This window comes from Poecilia mexicana, unplaced genomic scaffold (assembly GCF_051168715.1).
Source record: "Poecilia mexicana isolate PSO_F unplaced genomic scaffold, ASM5116871v1 scaffold_22, whole genome shotgun sequence".
In the NCBI taxonomy this organism is placed as follows: Eukaryota; Metazoa; Chordata; class Actinopteri; order Cyprinodontiformes; family Poeciliidae; genus Poecilia; species Poecilia mexicana.
Window position 1 is genome coordinate 17158737 of NW_028263391.1, and position 22018 is coordinate 17180754.

General features: G+C 35.9%; 2 protein-coding genes across 4 annotated transcripts; one reads left to right on the forward strand and one right to left on the reverse strand.

Moving 5' to 3' along the window:
- Positions 1–693: 693 nt before the first annotated feature.
- On the reverse strand, positions 694–8954 carry LOC106930615 (KATNB1-like protein 1). 3 transcript variants are annotated; one of them, XM_088002340.1, is made up of 11 exons: positions 8598–8802; positions 8441–8519; positions 6535–6647; positions 6397–6434; positions 6037–6313; positions 5842–5957; positions 5721–5771; positions 5552–5641; positions 5323–5427; positions 4724–4817; positions 694–4638 (listed from the first exon to the last, which is right to left on the reverse strand). In XM_088002340.1, exons 3-11 carry the CDS (start codon positions 6640–6642, stop codon positions 4606–4608), a joined length of 912 nt encoding a protein of 303 aa, XP_087858466.1. In that variant the 5' UTR covers positions 6643–6647; positions 8441–8519; positions 8598–8802; the 3' UTR covers positions 694–4605. The 3 variants fall into 3 exon arrangements, with proteins under 3 accessions (XP_087858466.1, XP_087858467.1, XP_087858465.1); XM_088002341.1 differs by lacking the exons at positions 8441–8519; positions 8598–8802 and adding an exon at positions 8850–8954; XM_088002339.1 differs by lacking the exon at positions 8441–8519.
- On the forward strand, positions 8245–21476 carry acp7 (acid phosphatase 7, tartrate resistant (putative)). Its single transcript, XM_088002338.1, has 15 exons — positions 8245–8402; positions 9064–9126; positions 9238–9365; positions 10380–10580; positions 10661–10843; positions 12076–12101; positions 12990–13087; positions 17466–17528; positions 19278–19392; positions 19534–19647; positions 19924–19990; positions 20326–20393; positions 20494–20565; positions 20927–21064; positions 21179–21476. The coding sequence occupies exons 3-15, from the start codon at positions 9257–9259 to the stop codon at positions 21242–21244; spliced, it is 1320 nt and encodes a 439-aa protein (XP_087858464.1). The 5' UTR covers positions 8245–8402; positions 9064–9126; positions 9238–9256; the 3' UTR covers positions 21245–21476.
- The last annotated feature ends 542 nt before the right edge of the window (positions 21477–22018 follow it).

Genomic DNA, 22018 nt, shown 5'->3' on the forward strand with positions numbered 1-22018 from the left:
GTTTATAACACTATTGGGGAAGACTCTCAAAGTTTTTCTAATCACTCTAACTGAACTGGGATCAATCACATTTCAACAAATATATAATTTGGCACAAACATGGTCAACAAAAAGTCCATGTTAGAAAACTTTTAATGAGCCAAGCAAAAGAGAGAGTTTTTCAACACTCATCTAATTTCTGAGAGCCGTCTTATAACGGTCTGTCCGACTCTCAATGCCATTAGCTGAACTTTTATAAGTGCTGCATGTTCAGAATGACTCTGTGGTACACCTGGCCAAGTAATGGCATTGAAGAATGTTTTACAGAAAAGATAGGTAGTTTAAAATGTTATTTGCATTTCTAGGAACTGGAGTTTATTTTCCAACCTATGATCCAAGCTATATCACCATTTGTCTTAGTTACAGTTTATTTCTGCACCCCTTTGCACTGGAATTACATGGTTGCTGAAGAAACATACATAGAATTAACTGAGCATTAAGCATTACATCAATTAAGATGGATAAAACTCATTCATTCCTCCCAACAATTGTTGAAACGAGTTGAGTTCCATATTTGATCATTTTACAGCACAGTGCTTGCATAAGTAAGAATCATTTCCCCAGTCTCTCAATAAGAAAATCTATTTTAGATTTGTGTTTTAAGAAACACCAAAAATAAATTATGTCTAAGTAAAACAGGACAAAACATAAATGTAAAATTCAAAGTCATTTTTATTCTTTTCACCATGGCACTTAAACAGAAACAATACAATCAACATTTGGCTACTTTTAAAATGAAATGAAATGAAATGAAATGAAATGAAATTTATTCGAACATGATACAAATATAAAAATAAAATAGTGCACAGTAACAAGAAGTGCATAAGAAAGAAGAGAAAATACAGATTTTTTTGTTTCAGTTAACATATCATGCTCAAAATGGGGTAGGAAGAAGTGAGAACTTATAAACTCCTACCCCCTAAACACTTGAAACTTTAGAGTCCTACTGTCATTAAAAAAATCAAAATCAAAGTGGCAGTCAGAAGTAACAGTTACTAATATTTACCTATACATTTTCCCATTTTATGCTGGTTTGTCTTTCTAAACCCTTACACCAAGTTATCTGCAATACACACCTTATTGCTTTCTGTCACCCATATGTGTATCTATTGAAAATTACCTCTTTGTACTTTCTTTTGAATTGTGTTAAACTATTGCTTTGTTTTAAATCTTCATGTAACTTGTTCCATAACTTTACACCTTTAATTGAAATACAGAAGCTTTTTCTTGTTGTTCTAAAATTGCGGATCTTGAAGTTTGAGTGACCCCTTAAGTTATACCCCCCTTCTCTTTCAGAAAACGTGCTCTGTATGTGCTCAGGTAACAACTTTTTAGATACTTTGAACATAAACTGAGCCATTTTAAATTCTACAAGCTCGTCAAATTTGAGAATTCTGGATTTTATGAAGAGTGGGTTTGTATGCTCATAATAACCGACATTATGGATGATTCTAATGGCTCGTTTCTGTAGGACGGTTACCGGATGTAAAGAGCTCTTGTAATTAACTCCCCACACTTCACAGCAATATGATAGATATGGTAAAATCAGAGAGTTATATAGAATATGAAGTGATTTAGCATTCAATACATGTCTAGCTCTAGCCAATATGGATATACTTCTACTGAGTTTACTCTGTAAATGTTTAATATGAGGTTTCCAACTGATTTTGTCATCTATTATTAGACCGAGGAACTTATTAGCAAAAACCCTTTGTAGAGTTACGTCCTCTATTTGAACTTGGATTTCAGTATTTTTATAACAGTTCCCAAAGACCATGATTTTCGTCTTGTCCAAATTTAGGGATAATTTGTTATGGTCAAACCATATCTTTAACTTACTAATCTCTGAAGTGACTGTTGAGAGAAGATGCTCTAAATTGTCGCCAGAGGCTAGAATATTTGTGTCATCAGCGAATAAGATAAATTTTAATACATTGGACACTTTACTGATATCATTTATATAAAGATTAAATAAAATTGGTCCCAATACTGATCCTTGTGGTACTCCACAGACAGTCTCCTGCCAATCAGATTCCACATCTCCCAATTTCACAAATTGTTTCCGGCTCTTTAAATAACTCCTCATCCAGTCAGAAACTACTCCCCTAATTCCATAGCGTTCTAATTTTTTAAGTAAGATTTCATGATTTATTGTATCAAAAGCTTTCTTTAGATCTATAAATATCCCTACTGCCAGTTTCTTACTATCTGTTGCGTTGGTTATTTCTTCTATTAAGTCAGTTACGGCCAGCGATGTTGACCGGTTTGCTCTGAATCCATATTGACTGCTGATAAGTAGCGAATGTTTTTCTATGAATTGTTCCAGTCTTTTCTTAAAGAGTTTTTCCAGGATTTTAGAAAATTGTGGGAGAAGAGAGACAGGCCTGTAGTTAGTGAAGAGGTGTTTGTTGCCAGTTTTATACATTGGTTTGACCTTAGCTATTTTCATTTTGTTGGGAAATGATCCTGTTTGAAATGATAAATTGCAAATATAAGTTAGTGGTTTAGAGATTCCTTTAATTACTATTTTAATAGTTTTCATGTCCAGATCATCACAGTCAGTGGAAGTCTTATTTTTACAGTTATTCACAATGTTTATGATTTCTTCTTCTAGTACAGGGTTGAGATATAAGGAGCTGGGATTATTCTCAATTAGATATTGCTGAGTTGCAGTTTTTGTAGTCGGTATTTTTTCTGCTAATTGAGGTCCTATATTAACAAAAAATCTATTGAAATTATTGACGACACTTTTCAAATCAGTAATATTCTGTTCATTATCTATAAAATAGTCTGGATAGTTGTTATTGTTAGATTTTCTAATAACTCTATTTAAAATATTCCATGTTTCCTTAATGTTGTTTTTATTCCTATCCAGTAATTTATGATAATAGTCCTTTTTACATGTTTTTATAATATTAGTTAACTTATTTTTATATTTCTTATATTTGTTTTCTGATTCAGACGTTCTATGTTTTAGAAATTCTCTATAAAGTTTGTTTTTCTTTTTACATGCCTTTTGTATTCCTTTTGTGATCCACTGTTCATTTTTTTGATTGCTTTTCCTGTTATATTGTTTGATTGGGCAGTGCTTGTTATATAATATTTTAAATGTTTTTAAAAATTCTTCATATGCTAAATTCACATCATTCATTTTATATATTAATCTCCAATCGTAGGCCAACAACTCAGCTTGTAGAGCTTTTAGTGTCTCTTCAGACGTAACCCGTCTGTAATGCGTCTCTATTTTTTGATCGTCTGTTTTGCACTTACAGTCGTAGACTATGAACACTGGTAAGTGATCAGTTATGTCATTCATTAATATTCCACTAGTTAAATTATTTTCCAGCACATTTGTAAAAATATTATCAATTAAGGTAGCGCAGTGCGATGTAATGCGACTGGGCCTGGTGATTTTAGGATACAGGCTTAAACTGAACATGGTGTTAATAAATTCTTCAGTCATTCTATGTTTATTTGGATTGAGAAGGTCAATATTGAAATCCCCACAGAAAAATGTTATTTTTTGATTAATTGTTATAAATTTTTCTTCTATCCAGTTGTTGAGTACTTCAATGTTTGATCCAGGGGCTCTATAAATGCAACTCACTAAGACATTTTTCCTTTTTTCCACGAGTATTTCTATAGTCACACATTCAAACATGTTGTCCATCACAGTTGACATTGTTTCGATCAACTTATAATTAATCTTCTTGTCAACATATAAAGCTACTCCCCCTCCATTTTTGTTTTCTCTGTTCTTACAAACCATTTCATAACCATTTATTTCAAAATCTATGCCCTTATCACTATTGAGCCAAGTTTCTGATAAGGCAATAACATTGAAGGTCTGTGAAAGTTGTTGGAGGTATTGTTTGATGCTGTCAAAATTTGCATAAAGGCTTCTGCTATTAAAGTGAATTATTGACAGCTTTTGTTCCGTTTTAATGCTGTTGTTGAACTGATCATCGCTGTAATAGTGACAACTATCATTGCTGACATTATAGAAGTTGTTATCAGGATCAATGTCAGTTTCAATATCTTGCTGATGATAGTTTCTGTGTTGGAATACTGGTAGCTCTATATCCTCATAGGCCGTGATCTGTTTCATGTTTCTCTTTCAGAAGTGAACGTCAGCTATGTCTGGCTGTCTGTCATACATTGTTGGATAATTTAGGGGTACTAGTACGTGGATGGGTGATCAACTTATCATAACGTAGGTAAGCGATGTCCCCTCTTTGACGTGCTGCTTTTAAGTCCGGCATTAGTTCCGCCCTCCTTTTCCTTACTGCATCCGTGAAGTCTTCGTTAATGAAAATCTTAGATCCCTTAAGTGCCTTGGTGCTCTGCAGAATAGTTGATCTGTCCTTGTATCGTAAAAATTTGACAACAATGGGCAAATGATTACAAATGATTGTGTACCTTAGTGTACCTTCGCTGTTGCTCTGAAATCTTAGTGATACAGTACAGAAAATCTGCAATGCAACTGAAAATATTTTAATTTAAGAGAATAAAAGCTATTAGGTTTCTTCTAATTACTTCATTAAGTTATTTTGATCCTCCTTGGTGTCAGCGAAGTTGAAAGAGGTAAGACTCAACAACCTGAGGAAGGAAAATGATGGAAATATAATTGCTGAACAACAAATATTTCTGAAATGAGATCTAATAAAAATATATGTATCCTTACTTTGGCCATGTCTTCTGCCTGACCTGTAACCGATTTTAAAAGAGGTTCCTGTTGCCATAATTCCCAAAGTTGCTGGTTAAAAACCTGAAAATTTCTATGACGGAAAAGAAGAGAGAAAGTTTTTAGGTGGTCTATTGACCTGCAACCACTAATTTCACACATATACATAGTGTGAAATTATTGTTGAAATAAATATAAATTATAACTTTGAATGTATAAAGTCAAATCGCCTAAAAATGATAAAATTATATGTCCATGTTATTCTCATGAACAGGAAATATTTCCACAAATATTTCTACTCTGGTACATTCTGCAGCATTTTGTTAAAAGGACTACCCATTCCTAATCTCAGGTATTTATTGAGTGAACTTCTACAATGCACCTCTGCCTTTCCTTCTAATACGGTGATAAACATTAAGGCATTCAATCACATGATCATAGCTTATCCCAGTAAATGATCCAGTCATTTTTTCCTCTAGTAATTGAAGTTCATTATGATATTTTTTTATTTAGCTGTTGTTTCTTTTACATAATCTTTTGTGTTTTGAATTTCAGGGTCATTATTTGAATATGGCAAAGATCATCAAAACAATATTTACTCATCCAGCAGAGGTTGAGTTGATCCATTGTAACCACTTGTTTGTAGTTCTTCCCACCAGTTCTTTAAAACTGAACATATCCATTTAAAACCAACAATCAGATACCTACAAGGAAACAAATCAATACCACATAAGTCCTGTTCCTTTATGTTTCCTGCTGTAATACAATTTTTTAAAATATGTATTTTAGTCTTTCGTTATTATAAAACTAAGCAACAGAATCACTCACTCTTCATAGGGAGTACTGAGGACTTTTCTAACCAAAGGAAAGAGGTCAACACAACAGCCAATGTTAATCCTGGGCGAGTCCTCATCAATGCTGTGGAAGAACAATAACATATTCTGAATTTAATGTTCTTGTCAGCGTTTTGAAGATTTCTGTATAAAGCAAAGCTTACCACTTGCAAATAATTGGCAGAAAATCAACAATCACACCAGTGTCCTGGATTCTGTAGAAAGAAAATGATGTAAGCGTACACTGAAATTTCGCAGGACTGAAAACAAAACTTCAGTACATACTTTAGAAAATATGTCAACAGTTCCCCAACATTTCTCCTCCACAATGTTAAAGCCACCTTAAGTCTCAGATTTCTTCCAAACAAAACATCAGACATTGTGCTGTGATCCCTTCTGAGCTGAGAAAACAAACCATAGTTCAGACAGTACCACACAAAACCAAGCATGGTACAAGAATGTGTGGTCAGGGATAGATACCTCAGTGAGTGTACAGTAGTCAGACTGTTCAGAACCAGTTCCACTGGTTTTGTAATTGCTATTGACATTTGTTGAGACGTCTGATGGCTCATTAAAGTATGTTTCTCGTTGTGTGGCTTGTGGGCATTTCATATCGTTTTCCTTGTTTGCTGAATCAAAACCTCTCCCGGGTCCGAGCTGCTTTCTTCGAGCTACAGTCAGGTGATGGGTCTTCCTTTTACACGACACCACCCGCTTCACTCTGCCTGCACTGTTGCCAGACCTGCTTACTGGATGCCTGTAAAGGGAAAATAGTGAGAGAACCTGGACAAGAAGTACAATCCAACAATCCTAAGGAAGCACAAAATATGAAGAGCACACCTCTTTCTGTTGAAATCCTCATGTTTATCATAATCTGCCTGTGATAAGAAATATGTGAGAATATTAGGGGTTCTGATTAATTACCCAAAAAGTCTACGCAATCACAAATAGATTCATGCATCATTTGATTCAGCTGACCTCTTCGGAGTTTCTCCTGTGAGCATAGCTTACTGTGTACTGTGCTTCATCATAATGGAGGACATGGTCAGGATTGCGGTCTCTCCTGTCTTTACTGCTGGAGTCCATCAAATCTGTATAGAGAAAAACAAAATTATATGACAGAGGTATGTTTTTTTTTGTCTAAACCAGACCTGTGTCCATAAGGATAAATGAGTTTCTAGTACTGGATTTCTACTAATTTTTAAAAAGTAATATAATCAGATCTGTGGAAAAAAAAAAAAAATCTTATAATAAATGCTTTAAGTGGTAAAAAAAATATATATATATCAGTGATTCTTGAGAATAGGGACAAAATGGGTTTTAATTTTCCCATATTTTATTTTTTTATTATTTCTCAACCTTATGTAAGCAAATATGACAAAAAATGTTTAGAAAATGTAAAGATGCTAAGGTAAAGGCTCCCAGTTGCAATTTTTTTTTAAATACATTTTTAATAGACCTGACCCAGAACTTTGTCATCAATATCTGAAAAAAAAAAATCTAAAATAATTTTTAAAATACCCCATTAGTGATATTTTTACTCAATTTACAGACAAATGCTTCTCAAGAAACAAAATAAATTATTTAAAAAGAAAAACAACAAAAAGGCCATCTGAGGAGTTGACAGTGCATGACGGAGTTGACACAGAACTGAAGGTGGTGACAAACTAGTGAATAAAATGAAAAACTTGATACATGTGAAGTAATTAAATTTATGTAAAATACATTAAAGTGAATTAATTGCACAATTAAGTGAAGTTTGACAACAATTTCACTGAAAGAATCATAAAAACTGATGGAGTTGACATATGACGGAGTTGACGAAATGCCAAACTACCTCAATTTATAGGATGTTATTCTGAAGGAGGCCATATTGTAGCTCGTCAGGTCCATGAAATCTTTACATTATACCAAAATTAAGCTTTTATTTCACAAAATGTCATCAAACTTTTGAAAATTGTCAGTTATGGAGTTGACACATCATGGTTGTGACAAGCAACTTAGGAATAAAACAGAAGAAAAAACTAAAGAATAACATAAGCTAACCAGAGCTAACTAGCCCTCTTAGCAAAGGAAGAGAAAAGACGACGTCATGGGGTCCTCAGAAGTTCTGGTGCCCCCCAATAATGCCTGATTTTTTTTTACATTCTTTTCATATCTGACGGTGTTGACGAAAACTAGAGACAAATTTCAACGGAGTTGGAAAATATCTAAAAATTATTTTAAATTCAATTTATCGATACTTTTATAATTATTTATATAACTACTTATACTTAATTGTAATAATATATATTTTTAGTATTTCTTTAATTGTTTTAAACTATTATTATGTGTTGAGTTCTGCTCCTGGACAAGGGCTTTTACAGGCATCATCCACCGACTACAATGTTTAAAATAAAAAAATATTCAGCAAACACAAGAAAAATATACATTGCTGTGCTCACATGACCCAGATGACCCAGGTTTAGTCAGATATTTGAAAAAAAAATATTTTCAAATTTGGTGCTTTATCCATAGGACTTGTTTTGTCCCTATTCTCAAGAATCACCATATATATATATATATATATATATATATATATATATATATATATATATATATATATATATATATATATATATATATATATATATATATGTGTGTGTGTGTGTGTCGGCACTTAAAAGGACTCAATTTCCCATAAATCCTTGGGTCTCGCCGGTTTTCCTGCTGTGACGTATTTGGAAGCTAAAGTCTAAACAGCGGAAGGTTGCGTTTGAGTTTGAAGTTTAAACATTTAAACTTATAAACCAAGCCGAAGATTTTGGGGACTTAAGGACTGCCATTTTACTATGTTTTGTGGAATAGTAAGTGCTGAACAGAGACGAAATAAACAGCTCTTTACCGTACGCAGGGTTACAACGTAGTCGTAAACTCGCAGCAGCCAAAAATACAGTTTGCTAACAGCTGGCTTTACAAAACATCTGTGAATAAATTCAAATTGTTTAGGTTACAATTGCCACAGCTAAAAATGCCCTGTAATACTTAGCAGCTGTACTCACCGTGTTTGCTTGCCTTAGTGTCGATAATGTTAATAATTCCCTTTTAATCTGCCAGTTTGCAAGCGCTACATAGATACCGCCCAGCAAAAAAGCATGAATAAATCAAAGCACCATCTGCGGGATTGTACACCCTCTAGCGACTATTTACTTAATACTATTGCATAATTTAAACACCATCAGTAGGTTTACTGAAGTAATCACCTCGCAGTTGATGTTTGCAGGTGCTTACCAGCGGTTGTGATTAAAACTAACCTTCATAAGTCGTCACATGTACAGTGTTTTTTGCCACCTCACTTCATTGATCACAGGCAGGTCCTGACATGCACTTCAGTTTGCTTTTACAGCACTTACTCCCAGAGTGCACAGCGAAAAACAAGACCAGCTGATTTTAGGTACACATCATTTGTTTTTGTATGTTCTGCTGACTAAGCTTTTTTTTTTTTTTTTTTTTTTTGGGGATCTGCAGTTTCAACATATGAGCTGACAGCCAAGGGTTTAACTGTTGTGGACTTAATCAGCTCCTTTTGAGGTCAGTTATGGGGGAAATTTTGAATGTCATGTGAGTTTAGGTGTGGCAGCATTAAAGGGATCATGTGATTGAAATGTCTCCATTGTTTATTTTTGTGTTTGTTTTCATCAGACGGCAACTCAATGGTAGAATGGTGTCTGTTAAAACTGCCTCTGTTTTGTTAAGCTTTGCACCCCTGTTGGTGCTTAGTGTTCCTCCTATTTGGACCCAACCAGAGCAGGTGCATCTCTCCTATCCAGGTATGTTTTTATCCCTTCCCTATAAGTCACATTTACATATGGGTACACCATATTCTGTTTACTGGCAAGAATCTTCCAGTATGTTTGGACATGTTTTGTGTGAAGGTATTAAGGATAAAGACTAAACCAGGTATGTTTTTGTAGCTTTGTAACAAGTTGACCTCAGTATTGCTACAGTTATCATAAATCATTAAACTCTAAATGCTGTCTCTGTCAGTGGATGTGCGTTCTCTTGTAGTTTACAGATGCAGATGGTAGCTATACATTGTAAAAGTCACACCTATTGACCTTTTTTATGCTATGTCCTGCTACTATTGCAAACTTCAATATATTTTATAGCCATTGTTTTTCAACAATGAAAAACATTGTCAGATGCAGAAAAATGAGTTTCAAATTATTTCACAAGTGAAAATCTGAAAAGTGTGGCATGTTAACTAAACCCCTTATTCACATACTATTACATAAAATGCAGTGCTTTTAGAAGACCCAATTAATAAATAAATATCTGTGAAGATGAAACTTTGCACATCCCCATATTGTCATGTGGTGATGGCAGCATCTTGCTATGGGAATGTATTTTTTCCCAGCACTAAAATGGAAATCTGTCAGTTGATGGGACGATGAATGGAGTTAAAATCATATAAAAGAAAACTAGCAAAAGACTCTAGATTAAATCAGAGTCTCACCTTCCAGTCGGAGCCACAATTTAAAACAGATTAGATGACACAATATTCATCTGTTAAAATGACCTAGTCTAAGTCTACATGACAATTTGTGGCAAGACTTGAAAATACTGTTCTTAGATCCCCCATCTTCTTTTTACATATGACCAGCTGTCAGTTTGTGCCTCACGTCTCGCCAGGCACAAGAACAAAAGCGCCACACTTATGTAGTCAGCATTTTCATAATCGTCTGTTGACCTTTATAAATGTATCAGTAAGTGATAACAGGCTCTCTATCATATCTGCCTCCAGAACGTTTCCAGTAACTTGCCTTTTTTTTTTTTTTTTGCAGGAGTGCTGGGCTCCATGGTGCTGACCTGGACCACGTTTAATAAGACAGACAGCAAGGTGGAATATGGTCTTCAGGGGGGTCGACTCTTCGAGACAAGTGCCGAAGGAGATGCTACTGTTTTTGTGGACTCAGGAGAGGAGAAGCGGAAGATGTTCATCCACAGAGTCACCCTCACAGGCCTCAAACCTGCTGCTACATACGGTGGATAGTCCTGGGATTTTACTGGGATTTTCTGTGTGCTTGCATTATTTTAGTTTAATTTTACTCTTTTTATTTTCTAGTCTACCACTGTGGCAGTGATGAAGGCTGGAGTGACATATTCTCCTTCACCGCTCTGAACAGTAGCTCCAGTTTCAGTCCTAGGTTTGCTCTCTACGGTGATCTGGGCAACGAGAACCCCCAGTCGCTGGCTCGACTGCAAAAGGAGACTCAGCTTGGCATGTATGATGTCATCCTGCACATAGGTAATTGCACGGATTGCATTTATTTATTCTTCACTTGATTAGGAGTTGATAATGCTAAATGACAAATTAAATGCTCATTTATTTTTTATCAACACAAATATCTGGCACTGCTTACGGATTGTGTTAATCGCCTCAAGCAAGGCTGATTACATCCAAAAGAAACCTGTACTAAAATAGAAATGCTTCTTTGTAATTACTTTAATTAGCAAGCATAATATTTATAATCGACTTTGGCTTTTAAAGCTTATGGGTTGGATTCCCCATGGACTCCTGCTGTGTATTTCTTCACCTCTGAAAATGTAAGTAAGTTGTACAATATCTGCAGACTTCAGATGGATGTTGATACTTTTGGCCTAGCTTGAGATCTCCTGCAAATAAAAAAAAAATAAAAAATTTAGACTTGAAGCTGGCTTTCATTATAGAACCCAGCCAAGCACCGTGTTTTTTTACAATGTCAGTCAGAGCAGTAGTTGCTTGAAGTTCATAGGTGCCACCCGCTGCTGGTTTTCACATTGTAGAGAAATAGATTTGCAATTTTAGGCAATCACTATGTTTAAATGTCTTGCAGATGTGATTTGTGAGGCTTGCTAACCCTTTCCAAACCCCAGCTCAAGATCTAGTTTGCCTTATACTGTGAAGGAATCAGTAGGGAAAGAATTTGTTCTCCAAAATTTTAGAAACTCCTCCATCAAACCCCTGCATAATAAATTGAGTGGATCAACAGAGAGAAAAGTGGAAGAAAGGTTACCGCTTTTACTCAAAAATCACTGAGCTACTGGAGTTGCCCACAGCCAGACTATTTGCTTTTTGATTTCTGCTTTTTCTTTTAACATCATATTTTTAATAATAAGCAGGTTTTATGTTTACAGACTTCATTTCACCTAAGGTCTCTAAAATGTCATCTTTAACCTCCCTGCGGTGTTAAGATATGGGGTCATTTTCTCTGTGATCCGGTGGGATCGCTCTGATCCTGTGTGGTTTTTTTTGTGTGTTTTCGGAAACTGACTGTTTGATGACACAGTCCTTCTGCTTCCGCTCTGTCCGACTGTGACATCTGCTGCGCTCCTCATGAGTGCCGTGCTCATGAGCAACATTAATGAATTTAATGCTAAAATTTAAATTTAATTGAACCAGTTTGTCACAAAATACCTTTTCGCCATTTTAGTAAAATGCTAAATCTTTGCCGAGAAATGTGGTGAAATATGGACCTAATATGTGTTTCTCCTTTACAGGGGACTTTGCCTACGATATGCATGAGGTACTGTATCCTGACTTTGTTGTGAAAAGTGATCAAATCTGTGTTTAAATTTAGCTAGGATTGCTGACAGCAGACTTCTTTCATCAACATTTTCTGCTCTCAGGACTTTCCTGATACTCATCTACAATGTTAGATGAGATAGTCCGCTTCACCTCCCTCTACAAACTTCTTCCCAAATCAAACCACTGTTTACAATCATGGCATCTAGACTCTGCGGTCGAGACATTCGGCCACATTACTGTGAGATTTCTTAAGCTTTGGATGAAAGACGAGATGTAGGGTCGCGTCACCCAAGTATTCACCGAATAAAAATGGTGCCATTTAAAACCACAAATCACGAGTCCGAATAACATATTTTGCACATTTGAAATCCTCCCAGCTGTCTGCTGTGTTATTGAGCGGACATAGCTTTGTCTCAGATACTAATATCAATTTCCCTTAAATGATTTTCTGCATTACTAATGTTTTTTCTTTACTATATAAAGATGGATAAATAGAATCGGCAGACCTCTTTAGAAATTAATAACTATGACCCAGTTCAGTAAGATGTTTTTTTTTTAATGCCTGAATGTCCAAGTGAAATTCATGGCTTCATTGATATTATGAAGAGAAAACCAGAGAAAGGGGATTTTGTCTGGTTGTTGCAGGTACAAAACCAGCAGCAGGAATGAATCACACTGTGCTTTTAAATGCCACATTAAGCTTAAGGAAATCTAAGACAAAAACTGGTTTCAATGTGGTTCAGTCTGTGCATTGATGCTGTACTTTTAAAGCTGTCTGGAAAATATATTTCCCTCTTACTTTTAATAATAAATATTTGCTGAAGATTATTAGTAAAAAAAAAAAAAAATTCCTTCATGATAAATAAGTCACTTCTGCTTTCTCCAGGACAATGCCCGAATTGGAGATGAGTTTATGAGGCAGATTCAGTCCATCGCCGCCTATGTTCCGTACATGACCTGTCCAGGCAACCATGAATCTACATAGTAAGTGAAGCTCACACATGACTATTTTGACAGGGTATGAGTTTCTTTTATAAAATCTTAGCTCTTAAGGAAAAACATAACCCAGCATTTGGTGTAACGAGTTTTTCCTCAACATTACCGACTTGCTGTGTTGAGCAGAATTGCTTTCCCTGCTTGCTGCTGTGATGCCTCAGATAAGCGTTCAAAAGACTATATTTTTTGTTTAAAGTACGTTCATTAAACAGTGTTGATGCTAATTTCATTTCCAAACAGCAGTATTAACTATGCCAGTACATTACCACTTTGATGGTGATCATTCAAACCAGCAACCATTCCATCTCACAATCTCTCTTCTTTGACAACTTATTAACATTATTCTAACGTTTCATGATCTTCATGTCCCAACACCCACATGAAAAAGTGTTTTTTATACTGAAGATTATTCCACTATGGGAATCTCATGGTGGGCTTTGTCTAGTTGTCACTAAAACTGTCTGTTTTTGGTCTGCATTTTATGTTGTTTTTAACTGGGTCTTTCTTCACATTTTGCACCGTTTTGGCAAAACCCGAAGTACACTCTGTTTTTCATTTTGTTGAGTTGGCTCATATTGTTAGCCACAGCTTTGCTACCAGATTCAACACAGAAGCTTTATGATAAAAATTCTCCACTTTACTCATATAGAGACGGGAGCTATTTTTGGGCTCTTATGGTTGGAGCCACAGAAGCAGCCACCAACAGCCAGACAAGGGAACATTCTCCAAAATAAACTTTTTCTGGTTGGGAATAATTATCACCTCACTATCTGTTTTTTTCCAGAGTTAGTCGGTGATGTTGGAGTTCTCTGCATTTATTAGTTCTGCATAGTATAAGAAACTTTTAAACTTGGGAAAATGTAGCAAATGATCGTTTTTGATTGTTTCTTCAAAGACAGATCTAATTCCTTTGTTGACGTAGCAGCTCAGATTTGAGGATTTACTGCTTTCAGTTGTTTTTTTTTTTGTATTTGTTGGATTTTGTAAGATGGTCCTGTAAATATACCTTAGATATTTAAGTACAATTTCTCATTTAATAGAAAGTACTTATGAAATGCGGTAGTAGCCTTCTAACCCTATTTCGTGACAGTTTAACATTGAACAGTGACAATTAATATTAAATCTTAAGATGGTGCTTTGTAAATATTTGTCTTTTCCACATTTTCACACATTGCAACCACAAACTTTAACATAATGTACATATGTTATGTTAAACATATGTTTGTCCAATGAAAAATAGTGCAGAGTTGTGAAAAGTAAGATAACTGATACATGATTTTTCTGTTGGTTTATTAAACAAAATCCAAATAAAATACATTCAGTTTTCTGACAAAATTTTTAATAAGCATGGGGAGTTTGCAGTATTTTGATTTTTTTTACACTAAAACACTACAATATTATTAAAAAAGTGAGGGAGTGCTCAAAAAGGAAAATGTGTTTTAAAGTGATTAAGATAAATTGAAGAAAAGCTGCAGTTCTTAGCGGGTTTACATTTGATTTTTATCCTGATAGTCAGCAGCAAATGGATCCTTCAATTTCAGTGCAGTTTGCCGAGTGCTTCTTGCATACTGAAAAATGTAATGTTATCAGATCATGAACCACAATATTTATTTGCCTACTGCAACAGTGGGTCAGTTCCTTTTTTCTCTGTGCCATTTGTAATGTGTCTACAGCCTGGTCTTCATTACAGAACTGCAAACAGTGGTCTCTTTTTCTTGGCTTTACATCCTAACATCAGAACCTGATATCAGGAATCATCTCGCTCCATTGCATAACCAGTAAATGCAGCTCCTCTTGCCCTTAATAATGCCTCAGCGTCTGTTTTGTTATGTGGTGTTGTTCTGAGTCCAAATATACCCTGGAGCTCGTGACTGACTTTAAGCCTTGTTTTTTTGTTGTGTTCTCTCTCCCCATACCTCTCTGTTCCTGTTTCCAACCTCAAAACCTAATGGATAAAAAATAATTGAAACTTGGTTCGCCGCAAGATTGTAGTCAGGATTCCAGAAGAATGACAACAGTGAGTCCTCAGAAGACGCTAATTCATCAATGGTTCATCAGCCCTTCAAAAGACATTCGAGATAACAGTCACTGTTTGAAATATTATCTAGAGATGGAAGTTAGGGATATGATTATTGAAGTTTGCAGTTGTTTTCTGCTGCTTCATCCTGTTCCCTGAATTTAACTAATCAGAAGATGAAAGCAAATATCTGATGAAGAAAGATGTTTGAGAGAAGGTTTCATATCTTTACTCCTAACCAAATTAAGAGCACATATTCTTATCGGTGTCACCAGATTTTCTGCTGAAACACAGATTTTAATGTGTGCTAAAATTTTGGACAAGTCTAAAAAAGTTCAGTATGAAGTAGTAGTTTTGGGATTTGGATAATTAAGGAAGCATAGTTGCATTTTCAGACCTTATTCACCATCCCATTATCTAAATATGCTATCCATTCATTGCAACTTACACATTTAAGGCCTGTCTACTGCTGAAATATATTTGCCATAAAAATGTGTATTTAAATTTAGTTTTATACTTTTATGTTTTTGCTAAAATGAGCTAAAAAGTTGTGACAATCTTTAATTTTGGTCTATACCTATGATATTTTGACAGTAAAAATATGCTAAGGAACCTTTTTTAAATATCCTGTTTTTACTACCAATTACCGTTGTTTTAGACATTATCTGCCACTTGCAGTAACTGCAGTATAAGTATTATAACACAGATAAACTGGAATTTCAGCCATTTGTTTTTCCTCAGTGAACAGCGCTTACCTGTAGATGATTGCTCATACTGCTCTCAACCACTAGAGGGAGGTATAAACATTTTATACGTCTCCTAGTAGCTCAGGACCATAATTAGCATAGATTAAATTGGATTTTCTCAGGTTAAGGTTTTGTTAGATATAAAGGAGTTGATTTTAGAATGCATGTATATTTATTTTGAAGAAATTGCTGCCATAATTAGGACTGCGGACACACATTGATATGGCGTTAAATATTTATCTACAAACAGCACAACATTAGCTTGTACACCGACATCAGAAATTGTTATCATTGAGACAGGACCCTTCTGCCTATAGACATATGACAACATTACTGTTTGATCGTTTCAGGACTTACAGAAGCAATTTCCAAAGTTGATCCTGGCTGCAATATTACTCTCCAGTTATTTTGAATGCTTTGTTGACCGAGTTGGGACTAGTTCATCTGCTGTTGAGGATATTGCCCCTTTTCATTTTTGAAAATAAAAAATACGAAAAAAAAACAGATATCCTTATCACTTTCCATGAATAAGTTGCCATTGAGAATACTGACCCCTGCATTCACACAAAAAGTAGAAACCATTAGGAAAAACATGAGACCTGAATCACCTTTCCATTCGGGATACCCAATATATTGGGATTGACACCGGTATCAGCTGATGTTAGTCCTGTTTTGAAGTACGGGAATCGCTCTGCATGTGACAGTGATGCAGTGTAGAGTTGTGGAGTGTTTTAACTGAAGCAGAGAAGTGTAGTCAGCCGTATGTTTATTTTTTCATGGTGTTGAAAGGTAACAGCAATAAAAATATCAGATATTGATGTCAGCCCAAGTTTTAATTCCGGTGCACTCCTGTTTTCCATTCATTCACAGTGTGGCCTTTAAATTTGAAGAGCTGTTCCTGAGATTTCTGGCGCGATTGCTGCATGTTGCTTACATCTGGCTTAATAAAAACTGCTAAAGCTGAAATACCTTTTAAAAATGGGATTTCTCTGACGACTGCAGCATCTAAAGTAACAGGAAGCTGTAATTGAAGGCAAATATACTCAACGGACAAATGTAGCGTAACCAATCATGGATGGTTAGACTTGGTTATCCCACATCATCTCCACCCAGGCTTCCCAATGTGGTCTGCATTTTGATTAGTTGGCTCCAGTAGCTGACCATGGTTCAAAGTTATGGGTTGAGGTCATGCAGACTATATCCTTGCCTTTAATTTGGAGAGATAGGGAGTGATTGTCTCTTTACAGCTGGCTTCATGTTTATTTTTGTGAAACTTTTATCAGAATCCATCACTGCAGATTTGAAGGTTGTTTTTGTCAGATCCCTCTGAGTTTTCTCCCAAGCTCAGATCACAACATAAAACTAAACAGCTTCAAATGTAGACTGTCGACTGCATAGTCATTATATTTCAGAGACAGCTTGGTGTATTTTGGATGCATTTCAGTTCTTTTTTTGTCTTCTGGTGAATGCATCGCATGCTATCAGAAAGCAGCAGTTTGCAGAGGTAATTGCTATTTGCTGCATGTTCAAGGATTGAAGATAGTACGATCAGTTCAGTTAATTGTACTTCTCTAAACCTTTTTCTTTTTTTTTTTTTTCTCAGCAACTTTTCGAACTATAGGAATCGCTTCAGCATGCCGGGTCAGACTGAGAGCCTGTGGTACAGGTAAAGAAGGTTTTTATGTTTTATTACTTACACTGGTCTTTTGAAAGGTAACGTCCTCAAACACTGGAATCAGATTTAGATTGATAGTAATTCCTCGGATGTACCAAAGCTCCTGGTGTGCTTAAGTAAACATTACTGAGTTGTAAGACCCTGCAGAGGAGTGTGGAGTGCCCCTCTTTAACTTAAGCTTGGCTCTCCTATCTTTGGAACACTTTGGACTACACAAAAGAGCTATACATCTGACTTAGTGAGTCATTGCCCACTACATAACTCCTTCTCTCAGACAGTAAGATAATACCCTGCTAGACCACAAGCTTTCTCTCTGTGGGCTGAGACGCAGACAGCTCTGCTGGCTTGCTCCTTCACTTGTGTGCAGTCTAAGGATGAAGGGGCATCACAGCTAAGTGACTACATAGAGAGGAGACTGAGATAAGTTAAAAATGTTCTGTCTAAGATATCACAGCAGACATTTAGAGTACTCTATCAGAGGTGTGAACCCAAGTGATAAATGACTTGATTTGACGAAATCTCAAAATACTGACTTCAACAATTATGACTTATGAATTCACTTTAACTTTTGAGTTTTGACTTGAAAACACTTGATGCCTAACAGACAGTGCGTTCTATATGCCTTTTTGTGAAAAAATAAAAATAAAAAAGGAAACAGAAGATAAATACAGAAATCTTACGATATATATATGTAGCTTATAGTATATAGCTTAAGATTCAGAGATCTTAAGCTGTATACTAGTTAGATTTCAAAAAGAGAAGCATGAAAACATACAATAATGTTACTGTGGAGTTGGAGAAAAATGATACCCAAGATGTGTTTGTGTGCTTACAAAAACATTAAGTGCTGTGTGCTAAATGCATGGGTTGAAATTTGTTACTATTATGACTAAGAAGATCGATTTCTTTAGACAGTTAAAGATTAAAAGTCAGTGCTGTTGAGTAATGTTTAGTTGATGTTAGCTTTTTAGCTGACTTAATAAAGGGTTTGGAATGTAATTTTATATACATGACCAACAGTATGTTTTTGTTTCTGTCATAAAATGTAATACATTATGACTCCCCCCCCAAGTGGTCAGATAATTATTAGCTACTTTTATCATAGAATGGGTTATGCTGTCAGTTTCACTTTCAGTTTTAGCTTTTGACATCCCGAGGTGAGTAAATCTTAATCAGCAGAGACAGAGTGTTTGCACAGTACTGCATAAAATACAGTAATGTTATTATTGGATATTACTGGTGGATATTGCAACAATAATTGCATGCCATATAGGTTTACTATATACTGCAGCTATTGAAGTTGGGGAACCTAGACGCCAACTAGAGGTGTAAAAATGATCACACCTTAATATGAGGTATTAGTTCGGTAAGTTGCTGAATCTATTTTAGGTTTAAATGTAAATTCTATTTTCCCTAAAATAACTAAATATGAACTTTTTAAATCATAAGGAAGCCCTGGAATTTTCTGACTTATATTGTAGCTGTTATTGTTTAGCTGTTATTGCATTTGTCTGAAAATTTTACATGCAAGCAGGAGCAGAGCTGGACATTTTGATTGTTGAGTAACTCATAATCTAAGCCAAACTTATCTTAGTAGCAACATTCTACAAAAAAGTTCATCTGGAGTTCAGCTCACATGTGGAATTTAATCTCTGGTCTGAATTCCCTTAGTAAGTGGTTTTGAGCACGCATCTTCTGCTTGGTCAAGTCTGTGTTATTTTTTACAATTTGCGTTTGCAGCTGGGACCTGGGGTCAGCACACATCATCTCCTTCTCCACGGAGGTTTACTTCTACCTTGAATATGGCATGGACCTTATCTTTAAGCAGTACAATTGGCTGAAGCAAGATCTGGAGGTTAAGGATTGTCCTTTTCTAATTTTAATCAGATTAATTTTTCTCAGTCACACAATTTTCTACGTCAAATATCTGGTGGTCTCTGTATTAAATTCATAGTTGTGTCTCCTTTTTTCATCTGGGAAATATTATCCTACATAGGAAGCCAACAAGCCGGAGAACAGAGCAGAACGTCCATGGATCATCACCATGGGACACAGACCCATGTACTGCTCTGATGATGACCAGGATGACTGCACAAAGTTTGACTCTTGGGTTTGTTCTTGTTCCACCATTTTATTCATAAATGGTGTTTTGCCCTAGCAGCATACTTGTCACACACTCTTTAAACCAAACAAACCACACCACACTCCACTGAGATTTGTGTTGTCATATTTCTAATTTGAACAACGTAGTTTCCACTTTGATGTGTTTCTCTCAGTGGCATTCCTCCTAGTTTCACTCAAAGTAAAGCCAAATGCTGAGTTCTACCAAAAAAAGAGTTTTACAAAGCAGATATTTCACACAATAACTATTCTTTAATATTTTTAGGTCCGAGTGGGACGCAATGACATCAAACCAGCAGCCCCTGGTCTCGAGGATCTATTTTACCACTATGGTATATCCCATAAGAAACATTAGCAATGTATTGCTAGTTAACATCTTTTCACACTCAGAGAAATATCCAAAGACTCTAAAAGTTTCCTGCCAGCTTTTTAGACGCAGCCTTTTGGTCTACCTGACATCTTTGTAGAAATTCACTCAGATTACAATGTAAAGTCTTGTGAAAAAATAATAATATTACAGTTCTTGGGTAATAATCAAAGCATTTGATTATTATCTCAAAATTAAGTCATATCTGGGTGTGAGGGATTAGATTACGCTACAATTATCTCAAATGAGTTCATTTATGTTTGGCACATAATTTCTATTATAATGTAATTTCTTTTCCAGGGGTAGATGTCGAGCTGTGGGCACATGAGCACACCTATGAACGACTCTGGCCTGTGTACGGTGACAAGGTCAGCTCCTGGAGTCTTATTTCCAGTTGCTCTACAGATGTTTCCTGTATTTCTATAGTCAGTATAGCAACAGTTTATATTGCTATGTTTCCCATTGTAGGTGTACAATGGAAGCAAAGAGCAGCCCTATGTAAACCCAAAGGCTCCAGTACATATTATAACAGGCTCTGCTGTAAGTACTGTCACATCACTGCATCTTTGTGAACATTTTCCACACAGATCAATGCATTCACTAACATCAACAAAAACACTGTCATGAATTGTACACAGCTCTGTCTGTGCAGCCGCTGGTCTGCCACAAAAGCTTAGAACCAGCTGTTCCTCTGGGAAAGTTTTTTCTGATGTGGTGGAGAGCCGCGCAGGGCACGCTTTGTCATTCAGCCACAGAGGGATTAGTCATGAGCATATCAAAAATGCTGCCAGACCAACACCGAGGCACTGCCACAAGTCAAACAGGGCTTTTAGGAATGAGTTTTGGAATAAGCGTGTGTCGCTCATCTGAGTCAATTTAATTGTTGCTGAATCTTCCACAGGGCTGCAGAGAGAGAACTGACAGGTTTAATCCAAACCCCAAAGAGTGGAGCGCTTTCCGCAGCACCGACTATGGCTACAGCCGCATGCAAGTGGTTAACACCACCCACATTTATTTGGAGCAGGTCTCTGATGACCAGGTGAGGGCACGTGGAATAACACGTGCACAGGCATGGCAAAAGTGAAAGAATGCATTTTATGAAGGAAAACCTTTCCATAAATAATGACAGGAACTATTTCTGTTTTTTTTCCAGTATGGCAAAGTGATCGACAGCATATGGGTGGTGAAAGAAAAGCATGGTTTCTCTGCCTGGCTGTGAGGACCTTCCTAAAAGAAACAAAAAGGAACTACTAACAGAAGCACTTTACCTTTTAGACAAGCAATCATGCAGTGATATATTTTGTTATTTTATGCAATTTTGAAGTTCATCAGCTGTGAAATCAAAATATAATAATCTAATGTAAATGTATATAATGGGGACCTTGACTTATAGCTTGTAAACACAATGTGAAGCCCTCACATATGAATAAATTTTTGTTTTCCTTTGTTAATTAGCTGCTTTAGTTTGACTTTTCATTTTAAAGTTTAACTGCAGCACACATTGTAAAAACATCCTGAACCTGGCAAACTCAAAAACTCCATTCATCCCCAGAGCAAACCTTTCTCTTCAAAAATCTGCAAACACACTTAAACGGATCAAATCTCCCCCTTTCAGTTTATCTGGTACATTAGATCTCTCTTGGCTAAATAGGATTGCAGAACTTTATTTCATTGTCCAGATTTCTGGCTATCTGAATCAGAGACAAACTGATGTCTTTTCTTGCTTACAACTGTTGTTGTGTAAAGTAAGGGATGCTTATGCCTCGTCCTAAGTGAAGTATGCATGGCACCATTTTTGCTAAGGTGGTATGAATTTCTAATAACAGTTAGCTGATTCTGATGAGTACCGGCATGGAACCAGTATAGATCTGCATGTCTGTGTTTCCAGCTGTTGAGCTGTCCATTAGCGCCAGAGAGCAATCACGTCTGCAAAATTATGTTGACACAGCGTAGTGTATATATACAAGCGCGCACACACAAAACCAATGATCTG